The sequence below is a fragment of the Cotesia typhae genome, unplaced genomic scaffold (assembly GCF_013202065.1).
Source record: "Cotesia typhae breed Kobodo isofemale line unplaced genomic scaffold, CoteBio_Ctyphae contig_20, whole genome shotgun sequence".
NCBI lineage: Eukaryota > Metazoa > Arthropoda > Insecta > Hymenoptera > Braconidae > Cotesia > Cotesia typhae.
The window spans coordinates 1994478-2019773 of record NW_027423725.1 but is presented as its reverse complement, the minus strand read 5'-3'; the positions used below and the strand labels follow the sequence as shown (position 1 = coordinate 2019773).

General features: G+C 30.7%; 2 protein-coding genes across 3 annotated transcripts; both read right to left on the bottom strand.

Moving 5' to 3' along the window:
- Positions 1–5704: 5704 nt before the first annotated feature.
- On the bottom strand, positions 5705–14208 carry LOC141538061 (ATP-binding cassette sub-family C member 4-like). The gene is made up of 15 exons (XM_074259327.1): positions 13696–14208; positions 13526–13636; positions 11901–12414; positions 11641–11832; positions 9700–10011; positions 9154–9630; positions 8777–9082; positions 8467–8712; positions 7897–8404; positions 7578–7808; positions 7251–7487; positions 6913–7175; positions 6394–6833; positions 6190–6319; positions 5705–6118 (listed from the first exon to the last, which is right to left on the bottom strand). The coding sequence occupies exons 1-15, from the start codon at positions 13773–13775 to the stop codon at positions 5918–5920; spliced, it is 4248 nt and encodes a 1415-aa protein (XP_074115428.1). The 5' UTR covers positions 13776–14208; the 3' UTR covers positions 5705–5917.
- Positions 14209–20564: 6356 nt separating this feature from the next.
- LOC141538159 (major royal jelly protein 9) lies at positions 20565–25296 on the bottom strand. 2 transcript variants are annotated; one of them, XR_012481010.1, is made up of 4 exons: positions 24819–25296; positions 23048–23451; positions 21185–22776; positions 20565–21109 (listed from the first exon to the last, which is right to left on the bottom strand). XR_012481010.1 is itself a non-coding variant. In XM_074259510.1 (3 exons), exons 1-3 carry the CDS (start codon positions 25188–25190, stop codon positions 22290–22292), a joined length of 1263 nt encoding a protein of 420 aa, XP_074115611.1. In that variant the 5' UTR covers positions 25191–25296; the 3' UTR covers positions 20565–22289. The 2 variants fall into 2 exon arrangements, 1 of the variants encoding a protein (XP_074115611.1); XM_074259510.1 differs by having other exon boundaries at positions 20565–22776.

Below are 25296 nucleotides of genomic sequence, written 5' to 3'. Positions count from 1 at the left end.
TTATAATAATGACTGCCTACAAGAAAGATTATTTTTAAAACAAAGGTAATTATAATTTCTTTGATTGAATCTGTTGTTGAAAGTATTCTAAGTATATTAAAATCCATTAAGATCTACAAAGTAGATTAAATGTTTATAATGTAATTAATACATCATTAAAATTTCTATTGCGTTTTTTTTTTTGTAATTAATCAATATTGTATTATAATCAATTATTTCTATTAATAAATATAACAATTTGATGATACAATCCGTGGTTAAACTGTAAGGAGTTTTTAGGAGATTTTATTGGAAATCTTGCTAATAAATTCGGTCTTATATTAATATATATATCTTATATATTTATATATAAGACTTTCTATAGATATAGTCACTCATCACGATATCTCTGGAACCATCAGACCTAGAGACTTGAAATTTGGCACGAATATTCCTTTCGCAGAGTAGAGGTCAGCTAAGAACGGATTTTACAAAATTCCACCCACAAGGGGGGTTGCGAGGGCGTTAACAATGACAAATTCCCGTTTTTAAACTATAGCTCCTATTTACTCCAAATTTGGTAGGAATCTTCTGTAAAAGATGTAGAAATAATCTATAAAAAAAATTTTACGATATCTCCCCTCACAGAGGGTTGCGGGGGTGTGTATTAACAATCAAAATTTTTAATTTTCAAGCTATAACTCCTACAGACTCCAAATTTTGTAGGAATTTTCTGTAAGTAATGAAAAAATAATTTATGAACGAATTTTACGATATCTCACCCCCACAGGGGGTTGCGGGGGTGGCTTTTAACAATGAAAATTTTTAATTTTCAAGCTAAAGGTCCTATCGACTCCAAATTTTGTAGGAATCTTCTGCCCATACAAAGTTCGAAAACCGGCCCTCGGATGGCCCATCGACGGGCAAAGGATACTGATTGACGGCCGATCATTGGCGACTTTTAATGGCCCACGGACGGCTGAATGTCCAAATGATAACAACGGCCCATTAACGGCAGTTGATTATCGGCCGATTGTAAAAAAAGTTATCGGGCCGTTAATGGCTGATCATCGGCTGAGTATGTTAAAATAAAAAAAAAAAAACTAAAAATTTAGCCGATATGCCGTAGAATTTTTATTCCTATAATTGTATTGGCGTTATGAAGTCAAGTAGTAGAAGATGTAGCACAGGAGCGTCGATCCTAGTCGGATATTCCGAAAAATTTTAAAGGTTAAGTCGAAGTGGGAATCGAACCTGGTTCGTCTGCGTGAAAGTCTCGATTATTACCGGCTGCGCTGCATGCTGGAATCTAACTGAAAAATTCTACTTAGCTATTTGAATGATTGAAATATATTTTATTACTGCATATACAGATTATGAAATTTATTAGTATTCAATTTTGTCGATTTTTGTATAAAGTTTTTAAATGTCTGAAGACGATTATTTTTTTTCATTCTAAATTTAATTTGCACCAAACCTATTTAGGCTAATTCCTTATTAGAAAAAGAGATTCAAAAAGATTGCCTCAATGTAAAGTGTATATCTATGTAGTAATAAAAATAAAATCTTTTTCAATTTTTTCAAACAATTTTAATCTTTTTAAATCTCTTTTTCTAATAAGGGACAGTTGATCCTTCCAATAGTTATATGTTTGTCTCAAAAATTATGCCATCCTTTTGTCAAGTCAAACTTCGAAATCATATTTAAAATTTTTGTCTTGTTTTATTTACTCATTATTTTTGTTTAGATCTACGATAATCTTGTATAAAAGTTTATATATTTTTTTTTATTTATTTATATAAGTTTATATATAACTTCTATTTGGATCAATAATAATCTTAAATAAACATTACAATATCTTTTTTAATTTTTTAAATATTATACTTCACGTAATGCATCTCCGAAAACCCAAATTTGTGTTATTATAAAATAACAAATTAGCCAAGAACAGCCAGACTTTGGGCGATAAATGGATATTAATTGCAAAACATTAATGTCCGCAATAGACGGCGACCAGCGTTTAACCAAGTATGGCCCGTTGACATATCCCTATAACTGGCCAATCGTTGGCTGCCAGACATCGGCCGATGGTTGGGATTGTTTCCATTAACGGCAACTTTGTATGAGATTACTGATTACAGAACAATTAAATTTGTTTTTGATTTATTAAAAATTGTTGATAAAAAGTAATTAATTTGAAATATTAAATTTTTTTAAAACTCTAATTAGAATAGATTATTAGTAGGATATATTTATAAACTTTGATTTGTGAAAAAAAGATTCTAAATCGATTGAATTTTTGAGTCTTGAATGAATTTTTTAACCAAATTTATTATTACAATCAATTGCAGTAAATAATAAAATCAAACGTTAAAATTTTTTGTGATTGTTTAATATTGTATTTTTTTTTTTTTTTTTTTTTATGAGAAAAACTGCGTCTTTATTGATTAATATTTATCAAATGCAGTAAAAAATTAAACTATAATTTTTTATCGGACTTTGGAAATAATTTAATGGCGTTTCGTGACCACAAAAGTTATGACAATAATAAATATCGACTTAAGTTATCTAACGTCACGAAAACTACATCATACTGTTTATATTAAAATTTATTCAATTTTATTTTATTTATTTATTTAGTTTTAATGCCAAGGCGTTGAGACAAATGACAAATTTTATATGCATAGATAGTGTTTAAATAAGTACAATAAATTCTGAAGTATTAATAAAATGTATAATGATAAAATGATAAAAAAAATTAGGAAAACAGTTGACCTTACAGGCCATCCCTATAACTTCTTGCTAATTTCATACCTAGGCCTTAGAATTTTATTTATGACGTTGTTGAGCTCTTTGAGTTAGCTCTTCGAGCTTAAAAGTCTGATAAAAGTTTAATAAACGAATATTCTTAAATTTTCAAACTGCAATTACTTTTGAATGAATGAACTGTTTTTCACGCGGTTCATAACATTCGGGGAAGTTTTTTTAATTCTATGACTACTGAACACGAATTGATCAGACCGAAAATTTTGAAGAAATTGAAAAAATTCCCTTTTTTCAGAATTTTTAACTTCCCGCTAAGAAGAGCTCAAAAGCATAGCACAGTTATCTTTTTAAGCTCGGAGAGCACAGAAATAAGAGAATCATATTTTTACACGCTTTTTATTATCTTCACTTGTATGTTTGTATGTTTGTATGTTTGTAACCGACTTCTTTGGGCGCGATTTTGACGCACTTTAAACGGCCAGATTTCGTTCAAACTTGGTAGATTTATCGAGGACCGATGACCATAAGCGGGGGTCAATTGAACCATTCGACGCGTTTGGATAAATTAATAATTTTTTAAAATTTACGTTGTTTATTGACTAATTCATATATTAATAATGATAGTAGACATAATAAACTATCATTCCAAGAAAAAAAAAATTGTTATTCAGTTTTAATTCAAATAGTAAAAATTGCTAAACTTTTTTTGGTTCAATTGACCCCTTTCTCCCCTACTGTATTACAGAGCGTATCTGTTTTTGAATAAAGTTGTTTTTTAACATCATAAGTTTTGCATAAAAAGATTCTTAAGCAGAAAATTTTAATAAAAAAAAATTCAAATTAAGAAAAAAATTCACAAAGTTAATTGAATCAATTTTTTAAACAAAAAGAACAAATCCAATTCCTTTAAAATTTCTTCAGTTAATTTATACACTTTTCTACTTTTACTGTTTTTAAATTTGAAATTTAAATTTTGACTTCAAGTTGATATATCAGTAAACGAAATCAGAAAATTTAATATTAGATGAAATTCTACAGGTCAATGATTCTATCCTCGATAATGATCCAACAGCATGAAGTCTTATTTCATTTACTTTTTTTTTTTTTTTTTTTAAATTATATAATCCAATTTATGTTAAATTTTGTGCGATAAGAATCTCAAAATTAGAAGATCTCAGTTATTTATTTTAATTTTTAATCAAATCAAAAATTTGACGTTGATCAATATTAGTTCATTAAAATTTGCAAAATACTAAAATAATAAATTTCCATATTGATTTTCAATAAATAGCAGAAAATTAGTCATTAATTATTAATAAAAAAGAAATTTGTAATTTATCATCTAAAATTTAATGACGAATCAATAACCTGAGGGTTTAATTACCAAATCGGCTATCACATACATTTTTCCATTAGGTAATTACTTAAAATAAATCAAATGACTTTTAAAAATAAAAAACCCGATTTACTTTTTTTTTAAGAAGAATACGTGGTTTTCATCGACACTAATTACATTTCTATCTCCAATTCGATGTCTAAAAATATAATCGACTTTCAATGTGTAGGTGAATAACAAGATCAAGTTCGTATTCTGATTGATAAGTAGTTATATTAATAAATGATAGAGTTCAAGAATATAATATTAGAAGTTTAAATGACTCTACAATCGATAATACATTTATAAATTCGGTACCACGTCATTTTAATGGTTTAACGATTTAATTTCATGAAGACCGATAACAGCTTTTTTGTTAATACTTCACGATGAAAATAATTATCTTATATAACTATCTTTAGGTGGCAATTAAATTCTTCGATGATTAAAACTCAAACCCTAGACATCTATTGCAATTATTCTCATCGTTCACATGCACTTAGTCTTTTTTAACTTCCCGCTAAGAAAATTGAACATTTTCAAAAATCGGGAAGTTACTGTTTTTACCCCGTTTTTCGAAAATCGAGTTTTCATCAGATCTTGACGTTTTGAGGTCCTATGAAGCTTTCCTGACTATTCCCGCGATGGTGTATGTATGTATGTATGTATGTATGTATGTAAACTTCTCATAACTTTTGAACAGCTTGGCCGATTTGATCGCGGTTGGTGTTATTTGAAAGGGCTTGACCAAACTTAGATTTTGAATACAGTTTGGACCAATTCCGACCTGTAGATTTTGAGGTATCTTAAAGAAACTACGAAAAAAAATTTTTTTTAATCAAATTTTTTTTGAATAACTTTTAAACGGCTTGATCGATCAATTCCAAACACTAATCAGCTCTTAACATCAGAAAACCACGTCGATCGCCACTAAGCCGGTCAAAATCGGTTGATTCGTTCGTGAGTTATCGTTGACGAAAGAAAACGAATAAAAGCGTTTTTTCGGAATTACTTTGAAATTTCTTGTTTGATCAATCTAAATTCAAAGATTCTTCATAGAACATCAAAAACTGCTTCAAATGCTGCTAACCGCGTGAAAATCGGTTCATTCATTCAAAAGTTATTAGGGTTTGAAAATTCAAAAAATAGTGTTTTATTAAACTTCTATCAGACTTTTGAGCTCGGAGATCTCAAAACTACATGAAAATTATATTTTTGAGCTCTTTGAGTTCAAAAAAGTAATAAGCGCAATTTTGAGCGCTTAATTACGAAAGTAGAGAGATGTTGCTGGGATGGCCTTCAGGGTTAACCGTTTTCCTAATTTTTTTATTGAAGTTAATGCATTAGTTTTCGAATATTTATAAGAACTCTGATGATTTCACGTTTCTTTAAGGGAAACAATAGCGCTAAAAAATATTCCAACCACTTTAATACATTGATTCTCTTCGATTCGTTAAAATACTATTAAATATAGTGATTTGCATAAAAATTATGATAAGAAAATTATGCATAGTTCCCTCAAGGTCTGGTTGTTGATAAAATAATCTATACCTATTTTATCTCAAAAGATTATTGTAACAAAAATATTTTGTAAAAGTAATTTATTAAATTGAGTATCAACTGTCAATATTCAACACTTATACATATATTTATGAAAAAACTAGTGCTTAAGTATTCACTGAGAATTTGGTACACTTAAAAATTCTAACAATAGTTTATACCTATCAAAAATCCTAAGGCAATGATTTACATTAATGAGGTAATAAATAACACGCGGTGAGCTCACTTTAATATTTTTTAAAGTTTTGTATCATCAGATGATAAATCAAGATCATCTACAGCAGGAGAATCATTGGTATCATGAGCTGATCGTTGATTATGGAATTCCATTACTTCGTGGAGTATTTTAGCAGTCATGGATGGCCCGGTTTGTTCGACCATTTTGGCAAATATGCTATCCGGTTTTTCTATCAGCAATTCGTAAGGTGTATCAAATTCCTGTTGGATAAAGAACATTAATAATTGATGTATAGAACAAATAGATAGAGAAAATTTTATTGATCATTTACCGCTGCACATCCATTGTCCATTACGAGAATCCTGTTGCTGTTGATGATTGTATTCAATCTGTGAGCTATTGTTATAACTGTGCAGTCTGCGAATTTCGAGCGAATAGCTCGCTGGATCAACGCATCAGTCCTACCATCAAAATCACCGTTCAAGTTATACATTATTAGGAAATTTGGGTTGATAGGAGCAGGGATAATACATACCGAGAGTCGATATTGGCGGTGGCTTCGTCGAGAACCAAGATCCGATTGTTTCTCAGCAGAGCGCGAGCGAGACAAATCAGCTGACGCTGACCAACGCTGAAGTTTGTTCCGCCTTCGGTGACCCATTGGTCGAGGGCCAAGTTACTCAATTCAACTTCCCTCAGCGCGTCCCAGATTTCTATATCAGTGTATTTCCTAAAAGGGTCGAGATTGTATCGTAGTGTCTCAGAAAATAAAACAGGCTCCTGAGGAATTATTGATATGCTCGATCGTAAATCTCGAAGCCCGACTGTTTTAGTGTCTAGACCGTCAATAATTATTTGCCCCTCGAGACCGTCATCGACTAGTCGAAAGAGCGCAGATATCAAGGAGGATTTTCCAGCACCAGTTCTTCCGACAACTCCAACTTTCCAGCCCGCCTCGATCATCAGGTCAATGTTCTAATCAGCAGAAAAAATAACTAATTGAATTATTCTGAAATTCACTTACAAGCTTAAGTATAACTCGCGATCTTTATACCTTTAAGACAGCAGGATCATCTTTTTTGTAACTGAGATAAACATTCTTCCACTGAATTCGGCCTTTGGATGGCCAGTTTTCAGGCAACGGTTTCGATGATTCTATAGGACCTTCTTTTGGTAAGTTTGTATACTGAATTATTCTTTCAACAGCTGTCATCTGCGACTGTACTTGGGTAGCTTGCTTTACTCCATGCTGAAGCATTCCCGTCAAAGCCAATGATTGAGATATCGCTAAACCAACCGATGCCCCAAATGTATTTTCTGGTGATGTATTCAAAGTTGTGATTAGAATAAATTTGTGAAACTAACTTTTATCAGATTGAAGTTTAAAATTACCTGGATTTATAAGAATGAGCAAGAAACACAGAACGGCAATAAACGTACAAGCGACAAGGTCAATGCTAAAACCAAATGCTGTTCCAGAAGCTATAACTAAATACCATGCTCCGGTATGATCATCTTGATACCGATCAAATTCGTTCCGTAACATCAGTTGCACATCTTTGCCTCGACTTCTTATTGTGGTTAGGCCGTTCATTGTCGTGACAACATGCGTAAAAACTGGACTTTTCGCTGAAAATTAAAAGAAAGGGATAATTTTAAAACTAACTTCACTATTACACACATGATGGAAGGATTCATTTAAAACCTAATTATTCATACCGATTCCTTCAAGTCGTTTAACATCTTGAGCGGATTTTAAATAGTAAAATGTTAAAAAGTAAAATATGATTCCGACAATAATCGTAATTCCTAACATCCAGACATTAACAGTGATAATATTTATCAAGATACCGAGGACTTCCATCAATATAAGAGATGCTTCTATGATAAATTGTAGAAGCAAATCATCCATTGCTCCAACATCTTTTGAGAATCTGTTTAAAAGTCGACCTGAAGAAAAAGAAACATCATAATTTCATTTAATCAAATGGATAAATCAAGAGTTCATTAAATTTTTCAAGATAGTTCAAATAGTTACCCGAAGGATTAGTGTTGAAGAAATACATGGTCGCTTGGAGAAGATTAGAAAACATTTGATTGTGGAGCTTGCGTGCAGCTCTCATGCCGACCCATATGAGAAAACGGGCCCTGGACATGGACAGAGTGACGAAAGTGATAAGAAGAGCGAGGTAGATGTAGACTGCAGTTTCGGCGGGTAGCAAACCATCGCTATCAAGAAGTGAGCTCAATATGGTGTTGTTAATGAGAGCGTTAGATTCACGTACAGCCCCTGGACACACGCCACCTGCACTTTGGATACAAGGCCTGAATGTTTCTAGAGTTGTCCAGAAAGTCATCCACTGATCGACACCGACCGCAGCAACCTGGGTCAGAATGAACATCAGGACCAGCAGAAGGCATCCAATGATCCCACCACCTTCGTGGAAATATCGGAAGTAAATCTCCTTGGAGATAAATCCTTCACCCTTTACTTCGTCGGGGATAGTATTTTTAAGATTCACTTCGTCAGCATCTTCATTGACCATCTAAAACATTGCTGCAGTTAATTATGTTCACTAGAGCTGTTGTTTTCCGAAGAAATACTTACGAATTTGTAACTATCGTGAGATCTGATCGAAATTTGGGACATCCTGGTCTTAGCTCGACGGAAGAAATTATTTTTTTCGCTTGCGACTTCCGTCTCTTGCTTGTCAGAACTTTCCTCTTTGGCAGCTTCAACAACAGTTTCAGTTTCTTTTTCTTCCTCGTTCTTCTTCAGAGCGTTGAGCATATTGTTGAAAACAGAACTCGTTTGAATTAAAGTATCGAAAGTTCCGTGATGTTTGATCGAGCCCTAGTGAGATAAACAGAGTTATTAAGAGTATTGTAAAGATAACATTAAGAGCTTTTATTCTTACGCGCTCCAAAACTGCGATAGTATCAGCTTGCTTGAGATAATTAAGTTGATGCGTCACCAAGATCCGCGTTTTGCCTTTTAGATACTCGAGGATACAATCTTTGAAGAGCCGTCGAGCGACACGTGCATCAACAGCACTCAACGGATCATCTAGAAGATACAGATCGGCTCGTCGGTAGATTGCTCTGGCCAAATTGACTCTCGCTCTCTGGCCGCCTGACAGTGAAGCTCCTCGTTCTCCGACTGTAGTTAGATCTCCGTTGGGTAGATGTTTGAAATCTCGCAGAAGAGAACAAACTTTCGTTACCTAAAATCAGCTCTAATTGTGAAGATAACAACAGATAATATTTGAAATGCAAATGATCAAATCACTCTCACCTCTTGGTAGCGTGTGTCATCATACTCTAGTCCAAATAGAATGTTCTCTCGCACAGTTCCTGTAAAGAGCCACGGATCCTGACTAGCGTATGATATCTTCATTTTAGGATTGTCCTGTATAAATCCTGATTGAGATTTTGCTTCTGTTGATTCTCCATCAGAGAACTGGAAGAGTCCAATCGTTCCTGCACCAATTGGCAGCTCCTGTAGGAGCAAATTTAAAAAAGAACTTTTGCCCGAACCGACTGGACCTACAAGAGTACAAAGTTCTCCTCCGTTGATCTTCAGTGAGACATCATACAGTGTTGGAGGCAATTGTCCGAACTTCCAATTAGCCGAAACTTTATTCAATTTAACAGCTACAGCTCCTGGGTTAGATTTCTTCTCGGAATTCTTGTCTTCAATCGCTGGAACTTCCAACTCCTTTTTGTCTTCAACTTCTGCACTTCCTTTAACTTCTTCTAATAGAAGAAATTCCTGAAAAAGTTAAATTAACGATTATTCTTTATGCAAAATTGATGGGTTGGTTTTATTAAATTGTCTCACCTCAATTCTTTGGACTGCAATGATACCCTGAATCAGCGAAATAATTGATATCGGGAAAAATATTGTCATAAGCAATTGGAGAGTACTGTAGTAAATTGACAACTGGAAAGTAACTCCGGGAGTTATTGGATTGTCATCGACCATTATGAAGATAACCAGTGTCATAAACAGCATCGCTTTTTGTGTGAATTCTGATAAACTGGAATACAATCCACGTATGTTGTTTGATCGATGTATCTGTTTTATTTCATTCAACCTCGTTTGTGTGACTATTTTATTGAATGGTATCTCCCATGCATACATTTTTACAACCTGACAAAGAAATTTACAATGGTTTTAATAATCCAGACGGTATAAGAAGATCAAAATATGTTAAACCTAAGTACAATTAGCAGAGAGTAAATATGTAATAAACATAATCTTGATTAAATCTTAAAATAAACTTGGAATTAGTTTCGTAAAAGTGATTTTTATTACTCATGCAGAATAAGTAGTATCTTAGCATTCGCTGTTGCGGTTAATAAAGTGCTGTTTGTCCATCTTAAAATTACTCGTGGGTTTTTTCGCAAATGAAACCGTTATTTGAGTGCGACAAGTTTACTTTGCTAAAATTAAAATAAATAACAAAAAAAAACATAATTTAACTGTCAATATTGAAGAAATGAGGTTGACATTATAAAGATCATATTTTTAATGAAATACATTTTTATGTCATAAGGTCGTAAAAAAAAAAAAAAAAAAAAAAAAAAAAAAAAAAAAAAAAAAAAAAATCTATTTCGAATAATAAATACAAAGTGATCAATGTTAATTAACAGAAAAAAAAAAAAAAATATACACTACTCACAAAAATTAAGGGAATAAAAAAAAATGCAAATTTTTCTTCAATTTTCGACAGGCTGTATTTCAACGAAAAATGATCGTATTGTAAAAAAAATGCTTTTTCAAGCTCCAAGTCTCTAGTTTCTAGATCTTGAGGTCAAAATTTTTTAAGAATTACGGTTTTCACATGGTCCGAAGAAATAGAGAGAAAAAAAATTTTCCAAATTTTTGATTTTTTTTTCAACCTTTTTCCAACCGGTATCGTACATCGATAAAATTTTTTTTTTTCGAATTTTTTCATACGGTTTTATTGGAAACTTCTTCCAGTTTCCAAAACTGTCCTTTTTTTTATCGTACAATTATTGGTTGCAAAGATATTGATGGTTAAAGACATAAGCGTTCTTTTTTGTTCAATCTCGGATATCTCCGCAACAAATGGTCGTATCAAGATAAATAAAAAATGAAATTGAAGCTGAATAAACAGGCTGTTTCATAATGTCGCTTTGTCTGAAAAAATTTTTCCGAGCCCGTAGAGCGAAAAAAAAATTAAAAATGTGGAAAATTTTTTTTTCGCTCTATTTCTTCGGATTATGTTAAAACCGTAATTTCTAAAAAATTTTGACCTCACGATCTGGAAACTAGAGACTTGGAGCGTCAAAATGCATTTTTTTTGCGATACGATCATTTTTCGCTGAAATACAGCCCGTCGAAAATTGAAGAAAAATTTGCATTTTTTTTTTATTCCCTTAATTTTTATTAGTAGTGTATATTTATTTTTTGTTAATTAATATTGATTACTTTGTATTTATTATTCGAAATAAATTTGTTTCTTTTTTTTTAAACTTTTTACTAGTGCGATAAGCTCTCTCACGAGAGCTTATCGTACTAGTTGCACAATGTACAATTGATTTTGACTGTCACTATACAATTATACGACCAATCAACAATTTTAAGTCATTTTTACAAATTCATATATTTCAGATTACTCGAATAAACATTACTTGAGCTACTCGTTTATTAAATCGATTTTGATATATTTGAAGGCAATTAGCTTCGCACTCGTAGTTATACAACTATCTTACGCGTCACCATCGTTAATCGTTTTAATAAATATCAACATACTTGAATGCCAGCAATTAGTTCACTCATGAGCTGGACTCGTCGATCAGTCAATTTAGCGGTAACATTTCTGAGCTTTCCTGAGACAATTCCCACGTAGCCTTGCATCGGAAACGTTATCAAAAAGAGCATTCCATAGCCCACTAGAGTGTAGATCCCGATACTGCGCCAGATTATATATCCGATTACAATGATCTAATTATGACAAAGCAACACAATTTTCAAATTATTCACCTCTAGCACACTACTTATGCAAATTTTACCTGAAGCGGTGTGATCCATAGATAATTGAAGAGCACAGGGAGCAAATCGAAGCGGTTAACATCGTTACTGAGAAGATTCACAACCTGGCCAGCCGGAGTATCATCCAGCGCAGTCTTGCTCAGTTTCAAACTCTTTCTGTAGACCAGAGAACAACAGGCCAGTCTCATTCTCATCCCTAATATCTCCCCGAAGAAATTCGTGTGATGAATAATCAACGTGATTCCCAGTGTTACGATGATGAGCGCTACAGCCCAGCTCAGGGCTTCACTTTGAGTCATCGAGTTTTCATTCTTAGCTCCGAAGTACGAAATTACCCAGCTTTGGATGATTGGCTGCAAGTTAAATAAGACAAGCTGCTCAAACACTTGGAGCACTCCTATCGCTGCAAACTTCATCCAAAAGGTTCTGATGAGTGCTCGAAGCAAACTTGGCTTTGCTGGTTTTTTTTTATTATTATCATCGTTATTCTGAGTTTTATTTGGTTCCAGTTTCTTCAACTCATCATCCCAAGCCCTGCAGTAAAATTATAAAATTAGTTATAATATATCATAAGTTAAGAATGTCTTTCTTATAAAATAATAATTCGGCTTCACTTTGAAGGACATATAATCGGTCACTGAATCATTGACACCGCCTCAGGACAGTTCTAACATTAAACTTAAGTTGAAGACAGAATTTTGCAGAAATTATCTATGAGTCACAAAGATACAGTTTACTCATAAAAATATTTTCCCTAAGAAACTATTATTGATCAAGCCGGAAAGATGAGGTAATAAATTATTACTTTTCGTCATTTTTAAAATGTTATCCAAATAAGATTCACAAGATTCATCACCATTTTGTCTGTTTTTTCATATAAATTCTGCGAATGATGATTCAATATCAATGAAATTAATAAAAGTTTCAGAAAAACAGTGAAAATAATAAACTTTGATACTTTTCAAATAAATCAACACAACGAACATAAAAGAAATTTCTTGTTTGATCAATTTAAATTCAAAGATTTTTCATAAGGCATCGAAAACTGCGTTAAATGCTGCCAACTGCGTGAAAATCGGTTCATTTATTCAAAAGTAATTGCGGTTTGAAAATTCAAATAGTAGTGTTTTATAGAGAACACCTCTGTCAAAATTAAACTTCTATCAGACTCTTGAACTTGAAGAGCTCAATACAACACATAAATCGTATTTTTAAGCTCGAAGAGCTCAAAAACGCAATAAGTTCAATTTTGAGCGCTTAAGTATGGAATCAGGGGAAAGTTGCAGGGATGGCCTTTAGGGTGAACCGTTTTCCCAATTTTTTTCAAATAAATCATCACAACGACCATAAAAGACACTCAAAAAATATCACCCCAAGATATCTTAAAACTTCCGATGCGAACATTTTCGAAAAAATTTTTCTGATTTGTAATATATTCTAAAAAATCAAAGTACCGGCAGACGTTTGCTATTTTTGGAATTATTTATCTACACCAAAAAACGAGTTTCGATAATCCGACAGCACGTGATATTTTAATTATTTCACAAAAAAGTAAAGTCCCTGATTGATTTCTACAAACATGAAGCACTTGACTAATAGCTCGCGGTATAAAATAATAATCTCCGATGATAATAAATGAAAATACCTTTCCAAAATATCAGTCAAAGTCTGGGATTTATCAGCCGGCAACGGAGTGTAAAGGTCATCCATGGTGATTCCATTGCGAGCTCCTCTTTTGAATAACCCCAGCGTCCACCTGGAGTGAAACAAAAAATAAAAGACCTCGAACCTCAAACAAAAAAATAAAATACAAACCAAAAAAATAATCGGCTAAGAGGGTTCGCTTTCTCGATCGGATTTCTTCTCAACTTATCCGAGCCTGTTTTTTTAGTCATTCTGACGAACTTTCAGTCGACTAGCACTCAATCGTAACACTTAATTGACACTTACTGGACGCGAACCCATAAAGTCGCCTATTACTTACAATTAAACTTGGAGCTCGATTTGATAAAAGCACGTGCTGTTGTTAGGCACTCAATAACAATGTCTCTGATCTAGCCTAGACAGCTAATGAAACCCGATAAGTTGAGCACGCTAGATCTCACACAACAACAACTAATTTATGTTTAAACCCTACTTAGTATTATTAAAAATAGATTTAAAAATCCCACTCCAGCAAGACGCTAATGTCCTACAATGATAATAATTCCTTATTTATCACAAAGTTATTTACCTTAATAATTAATTTCATTGCTTATTTATAAGTAATCTTTTTGTTTACCGATTTGTTGACACGTGCGATAACGCTTTAAGCACCATTTCTTAACCACATCCGCGTCCGCGTGGTATGTCTTGCACACTAGACATTCTCTCAGATATTATCGTGCCTTTGGTAAAGACCTTACTCACAAATACCTTTAAGACTTTACGGAATCCATTAAAGAAAACCTGTCGCTGCGTTTAAATTTTAATTTCGAGTCCTTGGTATAATTAGATTTATTGTTCTAATAAATTGACAGCTGGTGATACTCAGCCCAGTTAAATGCGTAATTTTCGATAGATAATTCTGCAATCTGTGAGATTATTATCGCCTTGCATCGATAATGTCTTAATTAAGATGGTAATAAGTAATATAAATATCAGTTATATTTATTTAATCTTAAAGAAAATTCAAGGCTTCGATTGCTTATTACCATCGCTCTATTTGTCATTTTTAATTTTTTAAAATTATTAATCCGGTCTTAACGCTTCAACGAATTCGATCATTTCCATTGCAATTAATCATGTTTGTATTAATAATTATTAATTGTCACTTAGTTATTAATAACTATAACCATGTTGATATTTAATATTAAACTTATTTGTTTTATTTAATTGAGAGTAAATGTGTAGTAAATAATGATAAATTTAATGTTACAATTGACTCATTCTACTCGGAAACCGACGAGTGATTAAATTCTTTGTTTGTGTTTAATTAAAATATTATTTATTCTTTAGTTTATTGAGTAATACTTGCATTCTTGTTAGAAGTGACAGACTAAAGGTCATTTTTTTTAGAGAAAATTTTTATCAATTGAAATTAATGATTTTCTTTTTGTGATTGAGAAATTTTAAGCTATTCATCTGTGCCACGAAAAATTAATCATCTGTAATAATTGTGTTGAATGATAGGAATAATAATAATAGTGAATTATATGGTAGGTGTGTAGGATATTGCGTCAGAGAATGATTATATCAGCATTAATATAGATTGGAAGGGAAAGATTAGAGTAATGTTATATTTCATAAAAAATAGAATTAGATGACTCATCATTTTAGAATGTCAATACTGAAAATTAAATTAAATTTTAATCTGTTTCAGTTAATATTTACTTGGTCTATTTTTTTTTCTTTTTTAATTATTAAAGGAAAATTAAATGAGTATTGGTAAAATTTTTCCAACACAGAATTTTACACTGTCCGAAAAAAGGTTTTTTATAGATAAAATGATGAAAATTCATGGGTTGATAATAATAAGGTCTTTTTTATTGACTGGTGTAAGGTTAAGCAGTTAAGTTACCAATCGTGTGTAGATTGCCCTACCGACAATAGTGTAACTCTTAATAGCTATTCTAACAAACTTACCCTGAATCTGCGACCGGAATCTGAAGAATTTAATAGATAGAAATAAAAGAACACATTGAAAAAAAATTAACTTGAATCAAAAGAATAATTCTTAAAACAAGAAAATAATTTGGAGAGTTTTATTGTCCGAAATTTCTTAGATTAAGAATTTTCCACTCAATCAAGACTGTGAAGTTCAAAATTATTTTCTTGATTTGAGTTAATTTTTTTTCTTAGCTAGAATTAGCAGTAAGTTGTTCTTATGTGCGAGTTATTCACAGAAAAAAAATATTCTTGAATCAAATATATATTTTGAAGAGCTTCATATTCTTGATTTGAGTAGAAAAATTCTTGATTTAAGAAAATGTTTCTTGATTTAAGGAAATTTTACTTGATTCAAGAATTTTTCGTCTTAATTTAAGACAATTACCCTCTTCAAAATTATATTTTTGGTTCAAGAATTTTTCTCTTCAATCAAGTTAATTTTTTTTTCTGTGTTTTATTAAAAGTGTACACCAAAAAATTGTAGAAAAAATTACAATTGTCATATCGTAATACACAATAATCCCTTATTAAAAAAAAGAATTATAAAGAATTCAAAATGATTTGATTTTTAATCATTTTGAATACTTTCTAATTCTTCAAATCTTTTTACACGCTTTTTATTGACTTCACTTTTACACGCTTTTTATAACCCTCACTTTTACACGCTTTTTGTTAGTTTCACCTGTATGTTTGTATGTTTGTAACCGATTCCTTTGGGCGCGATTTTGACCCACTTTAAATGGCCTGATTTCGTTCAAACTTTGTAGATTTATCGAGGACCGATGACAATACACTAATTTGATAAAATTGTTCCATTTTTCGATTTGCAAAATAAGATTTTTGTTAATTTATATAATTTTTCTCTGTAGTCGATAAGGCAGGAATTTTAATTTCCAACCATTATCTTTAGTCGACTTATCTAATATTAACAAATTTTCAAACACCAAAGAGAATTTTTAATTCAACAAAACAAATAATATTTTAAAAAAACTAAAAAATCAGGCTTTTATAAATAAACCAATCTAAGAGTAAAAAATAAATGACAGTTTTAAAAAACGAAAAAACACGCTTTTTATAGAAAACCAAACTAAAAAATAGAAAATAAATTAAAATTAAGAATAGTGTTAAAAATTTCAATAAATATAAATTAATAATAGTGTGAATCATTTTTAATTCTTTTTTTTGATAAGGGATAGAAAGATTAGCTTGACTCAAGAGAAAAAATTTTATAATAAAGAAAACACTAAACTTCTTGAGTCAAGAGAAAAAACTTTTGAACTATAACATAAAATTCTTGTTTCAAAAAAGCATTTCTTGGCTCACTAATTTTTTCTTTTGTACCAAGAAATTCACTATTTTCCTTGTAGTAGTCTTTGTTTAAGAATTTTTGTCTTGAATCAAGCTAACCTTTTTACCACTGCAGGACTAAACTTTAAATCTTCACTTTGATACTTGTACATTTTTTAATTTTCGATGTTACATCGTAAAAATGCGTATAAAAGGAGTAAATCTTCGAATTTTTACGATGTAATATTATAAATTTTAAGCTGCAAAATTATGAAAGTGAAGATATTGAAAGTCTGGTCCTGACCTACGATGTCACAATTGTAACTTTTATTTGTCTACAAAATTCTTCCGAATAGTAAAATTGATGAAAAGTTAACCACAAGTCGTATGTTATCTTACATTTAAATTCCGGCCGTAGATTTACATCAACTATTACACAACTGTTATTCCGCAAAGACTTGTCATAAACTTGACGATAAGCTTAACCGCAACCACTGAAAGTCTACGTCTTTCTAAGAAAGGCTGGTTATCAGGACCAATATATAAGGAAGTTAGACTTCGAGGCCGTAATAGCGAAAAGTCAATAACGATCCTAGAGATAAATGGTTGGATCTAATTATGGATTGCAAGATATATTTATGCATGAAAATGTAAAAAATTGTATATAAATTTCTAACGTGATTATACACTGATAAACAAATTAACTCGATTCAAGAGAAGAAATCTTCAACCAAGCACATTATTTTGAAGTGTTTGATTATTTTGATTCAAGGAAGACTCACTTAATTCAAGAATTTCTTCGTTTAAATTAACATGATCAAACTCTTCATCAAAATGAATGTCCTGGATCGAGAATTTTTTCTGGAATCAAGTTGATTTTTTTATCAGTGTAATTATATTCAAGTATACACGTAGAAAAATAATAGATCTTATTCCTATCTAGAATAGTAAGTATTATTATATTACATAGACGGGGATGAGGGGGTCAATTGAACAAAAAAAAATTACTAAATTTTTTATTATCCGAATTAATCCTAAATAATAATTTTTTTTCTCCTTGGAGTGATAGTTTTTTTTTTTAATTAATTTGTTTAGAGTCGCCCTGACGTACCAAGTCCTCAGCTACTACATTATGCAAAATACAAAGCAAAACAAATATAAATACAGCTGTACAGGAATAAGAGTAGTAGAATTTATAAATTTAGCATTTAAGTTTTAATATAGATAACATTCCTTTGATTTTTGTGATGTGGTTTTCTTGATTAAGTGAAAGGAGTGCGTTGTCGGAGATCTTGAGACTTCTTCTTAGTTCAGTTAGGTTAGGGCACCTACCCTCCATTTTACTTATGTCTTGATAGGTTAGTTTTAAAAAGGTGTCCAAAAACTTTTTAAGAAATACAAAAAACGAAAACTTCACTGATAGAAAAACAATCTTGATTCAAGAAACTTTTTTTCTTCAAAATTTGAACTCTTGAAACTAGATATAGATATATTTCTTTCAAGAATTTTTGTCTCTTGGTTCAAGATAGGCGATAACATTGATTCAAGATGTTACCGACTTGTGTTAAGAATGGCTTTTTTTTTTGAGTCATTAATTTACTTATTTCCAAGAAATAATTTTTTTTCGGTATAACAATTAAAGCCTATTTATTTTTTGAAATATACTTTGATGAATTATTTTAAGTTTTTTTAAAGGATAATGTTATTTTGGTTGAAAAACTAAATGTATCGATTGAAGATAATATAGCTCTTGAGCCAAGAAAATCTAAATCAAGACAAGAAATTCTTAAAGCAAAATAATCATTTGTCTTCCAAAATAAATTCTTAGATCAAGAAAATATCTCTTGAGTCAACATAAATTTTCTATCAGTGTACAGGACGTTAATAAGGAGAAGTTCCAAAATCTACGTTTAGATTGTGTTTGAATTGGAATTTTTTAGAAATTTCTAGAATGATCTAGAAAGTTCGAAAATCTACCTTTAGATTCTGATCGATCGAGGAAGTTCTAGAAATTTTAAAAATTATCTGGGAGGTTCTAAAATTTACGTTGACATTCTGATGGAATGAGAATATTCTAAAAAATTCTAGGATTAAAAAAAAAATTATTAAACCAAGAAAATCATTTGAAATATTTTCATTGTTTTGATTTTCATGAACAAGCATGAGTCTTCAGGCCTGATCATCAGAAATAAAGAATTAAGTAAGTTTAACTTGATTCAAGAATTTTCTCTTCAATAAAGTTAAATTTTTTTCAGTATAGATCTTGTTATATATGATTAAACCTAACCACTTTTCTCAGATTGTGTCCTTAATTGTTGCAATTTTTATTATTTTATTATAATAATAGCTACATTTTTTTATTTCAAAAACAAGATACGGGGTTGAAGAAGCATTGGAGTCTGGAATCTTGCCTCCGATCCTGTGATTTAACTGGTTCATCTTCTTTGCCCGGTTCCGGGGTTGATGCTACTCTATCGTCAGTAAATTCATCCTGTGTCGAAGAATGAATTGAAATTCCAATTGTTTTTTAATCACATAAGCCCGCAAAATGATCAATCACTTGCGGATTCAATCACAGATAAAATTATTTCATGAAAAATAAGTAATAGGGTAGAAGTACCGTTTATGGTCATTTATTGTTCAAATAAACGATAGAAATGAATTTATATTAATAAACCATTACAAACTCAATTTGTTTTAATATAAATTTTTTAAAACTCAACAAAAATATGATTATAATATTATAATTTTTTATAAATTAATTCAAATATTTACTGGCCGAAAACGGTGCCAAGGTGACCAAAATCGGTACTTCTACCTTAAATAACAAATACAATATCGACTTACGTCAGTAAAAGGTACTTCAAAGACCGGAAATATTTTTCCCCATGATGGCGTTAATTTTTCAGCCACTTCAGTATCTCGGGAATCTTGCGATAGACACATTGGAGCCATTAATGCAACTGACAGTAAAATTAATAAGTGCTTATAAGGAATCATAGCGCTTGAAATTTTTAAAGAAAGAGTTTTTTAATGAAATGATAAAAAACCATCGAAAGATGAAAGCAAACTGATATCAGTTTTTATAATTCACTTTTGAAGAAAAGAAAAAAAGTCTGGCATTTCGAAATAGTGTAAATATAAATTAATCTTATTTACAAACGCCAATTTATGAGAATAGAAACTTATGCTCAATTATTTCAATTTATTCCTAGTTTATCAAATCATAGAAAATATTAAAACGATAAAAGTTTATTTTATTAATAATCACTGTGAGGATTTTACACTTGCTGACGCACACGATTGATGAATAATTTATAGATCGTATGTTTTAGACCGTATTTGTCAAATAAAAAATTAGTTTGTTCTGATATCGCGTTATCGATGACAAAAGGGTTTATGAAAAAATGTTTATCTTTAAATGATATTAGAAATGGTAAGATTAAAAAAAAATCTAATAAAATAATTAAAAGTAAAATTTTTTATGGTATAAAAAATTCTTAAAGTTTATCGAATCGAAGCTATTATTTAATCTCAACTATTAATTTTTCAAAATTTTCAATTTTAATCACCAATCATTCAAATAATTTTTTTTTTAAAACCAAAATTTTTTATTACTTCAATAAATTTCTACATTTTTAAGATCCGTAAGGTCTTTGAAAGAAAATATTTTTTCGCTACAGATTCGAATAGTCACATCTAACAAAAGAGATTTAGACGGTTTAAAAAAAAATTTTTTCGAAAGAATAAATATTTCACAGCTTTAACAAGAAAAAAAATCATTCAATAATTATTTATTTATGTATAGATAAAATTCTTTATTTTTATAGGAATGTATGAAATTAAATTGATATTTAATTATATTACAATAGAAAAAAAAAATCGGTGGATTTACCACAATTTTTATAGTTCGTTATTTAAAAAAGATTGTTATGTACGTAATTTTTCTCTCTTTTTTATATGTCCAGCAAAACTTACAAAATTTTCTACAATAACATTTTTTATCAGTTTTTTCATGGATCAAAGAAAAAATTTATATTCTCGGATCCTAGATAGTAAGTATACAACATTATTTCAAATTTCATTCAAAATTTCTCCAATCAGATTTTTCGAAAAATAACGAGATTTCAATTTGTAATATAATTAATTTTATAAAACGTCGTCATCAGACTTATCAAAAGCATGTGACAGGATTAAATTGACAGAATTTCACATTTGGCCTCGGTGGCGTTTTCCGTGGTTTAATTCTTCTTGGTATCGGAAATGAAGTTTCCGTTTGATTTCGATCCATCACCTGAAGAATATTTTCAGGAACATTAAAAACTAAAAATTTATCTGATAGTTTTTATGTTATCATTATTTTAATTACCATAACATCTTCAAATTGAGAATCCAATCGGCTCACTGGACTGTCATAATAATCTTTGTTTTTAAGCATGTATGATGATACCGAACTGTTGAGAATAACGTTTATGACTGCAAGTGAAATTGCAAACCGCAACATCTTTAGTTTTTGTAGTAACATTATAGGTTCTGGAAACGCTTTTGGACCAGTCCTATAATTCTTTATTAAATTATTAATATATTAACAATTTTTTTGAAATAAATGAAATACAAATGAAAAATCTGCTTACGTTGTATTGTTACAATTTTAGAAAAATTTAAGTACTTATCTAATGTTTCACCTCGAAAAACTAGCGTAAATATCACGGACACATGCAGATTTTATAGTTTCAAGTAAGTAATTAATGTCCGGTAATTAATGTACTAAAATTTTATTGATTATATTTACCCGAAAATAACGATAGTTAAATTACAATTATAAATAGAATAATAGAATAATAGGTCATAATAAAATAATTATCGTTTGAATAATACGACTATTAATTTGGTTTGATTGTGCGTAGTTTTTATGACTGCTTGATAATTTTAGAATTTCCCGGTCTTAAAAGTAAAGCATTGATAATTTTTACAATTATTGTATTTTTCTATATCAAAAAGGAAATATAATAACTTTTTTTGGAGTTATAACTTCAATATAATACAAATTTGGAAAATTTGATTATTTTTCAAACTTATCGTATGTATGTTTTAAAAATCAGTTTTCTCAAAAATTAACTGTTAGATTTATAGTTTTTTTAATTATTCGAAAAAAGTTTTGTATTATTGGATCAAATTTTACCCTTGCGCAGACCAAGTATGACTTTAAAATCACTGGAACGAGTCTCACGCAGACGCATGTCAGGAACAATTATAGAATCACTGGAATAAACTTGGCGCATGCGCAGAGCAAGTATAACTCAAATATTACTCTTTTTCCACGAAATTTTTTAAAAACAAAGCAACAACATACAATAAGAAAATACAAAAAACTTAAATAAAGTTTTACAACTTATTTCAAAATGAAATCATAATTTTTACAAAAAAATTACTGAAATTACAGATAAAATTAGATTAAATTAATGTTAATTTCTCTAGTATATTCTCTGCCATGTTGAGACATCTGGATATGAAGTGCGTAGTCCAGAAGGTTCACATTTAGTTCCTCGAATAATATCCTTAACGATACCAACAATAATTCGGAAATTAACTTCCGTGGGTTTTCTCGTATTGTTGACTGTTTTTTGGAGTCTGTTTGTATTCAACCAAAGTTCTTCTATGCCTTCAGAGTTCGTTATAACCTTAATTCCACTGACGTACTGCAGTGCCTCTTCGTCAAGTGAAATAACTTCAATGTTATCTGGAGTAAAGGGTCGTTGCATATTCCAGCACGCGATTGCTGTGTACTCGGCAAGCTGAAAGAACAAAACGCCATCCTTTGACGTAGCCTGGACCCCAGCTTGACTTGGTCTTTTAATAATTGCTTCGTACATTATTGGCTGAAAGTACGCGGGTTGCTTCAGACTATCTGTACTCATGAATTTTTGCTTGTAGCTTGCCAGTGAGTTGAAGTATAGATATCTGAAACAAATGAACACTTTAATTAACAAATTTGATATTAAGTAATATGTTATATACTTTATTTGTTAATAACCTCATTTTTTTTTTCGAATTGCAGAGAATAAATCTCAAATAATCGAGTTGTGAAGGTTGTAAAATAAAACATTTTTATCTTCGAGATACAGAGGTAAAATTTGATTTTTCGAGTTATGGAGAGATGCTATGTACCAAAATAGCTTAGAGCACTAATTATGCTAAATTTGTTATCATATCGTCTTTGATTACTTGTTACCTTTGTTGGAACAATCCAGGCGGTGACAAAGACATCCCCAAAATACCGTCAGTTAAATCAAACCATTCACCAGCAATAGTTATGTTCATACCATCTGAATCAGGACCAAATGCGTTGTCATAAGTGTTGTTTATTCTCCATGATCTGTCTTGTTGGAGATTATAAACAACGATTCCATTTTCAACGACATCGGCAATGTAGAGATGGACGTCATCGCACGAAGAACGGATATCGACTATCGGCGTCACCAATGAAGCCGTTCCAAATGTCTGACTACTTGGAATCACATACTTGTGGATTAATCGGTCCGTGAACAAGTCGAATATCATTATTTTCATTGGACAAATCGACTGATCGGCAATACGTCCCACGTCTACCATCCATAATCTGTTGCATTCATCGATCTGTTGCGCAAGAAAAAATTAATGATAAAGACTAATTTCATAAGTGAATGTTGTTTTTGTAAATAAATTATTAGTTATCTGTCACAACAGTTGTTTTATTCACTTTTAGTTTATTTAATAGTACATTGACTTTTATGTAATTAATATTTATTTTTAATATTTTTTTTCTTTCAGTCTGTTATTGATTAGAAGGTTAACTATCATATCCATTATTCAACTAATGATCTTGTTCTATGTCAGTTAATTAATGGCTTCCGAGGATAGCAAGTTATTAAATTATTCGATCTGAGAGAAGTTTAAATTTGCAATTATTAAAAAACAAAATTCAAGTTAATAAGTTTTAAAATTATCATACTTGTCAAATTAAAATCGAATATAAGTAAAAGTTTTATTATTCTCAATAAAATTATTTTCTGATATAGTCGACTTTCATAAATGGCCTGATCTGATGAAAGTTAAAAAATAATTTATCAAAATTTTTCAATTTTTTTTTGTTTCAATTGAAAAAAAAAAAATATTGAAAAAAAAAAATTAAGCATTCGATTAGACTAAAAACCACCGTCAGATAAGTTCTTTAGAAAGGTAAAATAAGATGTATTTACCATATAACTAAAAACCTCAGACTTACCTATCTTGTAGCGAGATAATTGAGCGATCATGCGCCATCTGTCGAAATTTTTAGAACTACTTTGCTAGAAATATTTATGGGCATTATGACTATGTCAGACCTAATATAGGAACATAAAGTTATGTCGAAAATTGTATAGGGGCAAATCGGACCATATCAGAAAATTGTTATTTTTGTATGAACTATTTGAATAATATAAAAACTATTTTTCATCAATATAATCTTTTTCTAAATTACAAATTATAGAAATATTTTTGTGTTAACAAATAAAAATATATTTGTACGAATTTATATCCGATTTAATACGCTTTTATCTCAAAATCTTACAACAATTTGTTGGCGAAAAATTTGGAAAAAAGAGTTTTTTTCACATAACTCCTCCATTTCTTTTCAAATTATTTTTTGTACTAAAAAAACTGCATCGAATGCCACCAAGCAAGTTGGAGTCAAACAACGCGTTTAAAAATTATAGCCACTTAAAAATTTGAGCTTGAAAAGCTCAAAATATGAATAGATTTTCGAGCGTTACGCTCGAAAATAAGCGGAAAGTTCCAGGAATGGCCTGCAGGGTCAACCGTTTTCCAGATTTTTTGTTTGAATTAGATTAAATAGATCTATTTATGTGTTAACATATATACTTTTTCCTGTCGGGATTTTTTTAAGTCAACAGAATTTAACGAAAAATGAAACTAGATTAATAAAAAAAATTTTTTAGAATAAAGAACATTTAATATCTCACCGCAATCCGATAAACCGAAATAAGTTTATCACAATCTTTGAGTGTATGCCAAGACCAATGAGGATAGGGGGTCAAAAGAGGACCGCCAGGACCCTTCAGATCCGTGATAACAGACAGCGTTATCGGCGTACCTTCCAGCCAATGGGGAGCTGTAACAAACACACGTCCACTCACATCAACATCAACGTCCTGCGTGAACGGGTTCTCAATGATATGTTTTTTTTCGGTCAACACCACGTTCGGCCAAACCCAATCTATATATTTCCACTGATAGGCGATTCCTAACCGCCCTTGTTGACTATTCACAAGTCCGAAATTCACTGAATATGATATCGTCCATAACAGCAACAAAATATTTGAGTTCATGTTCATTTTTTATTTATAATTTATAATTTATAACAAAACAATTATATTTTATAATTAAATAATATTTTTGCGGTGAGCCGTTAAGGCTCGTGTTTTATGCCGCGTGTCTTAT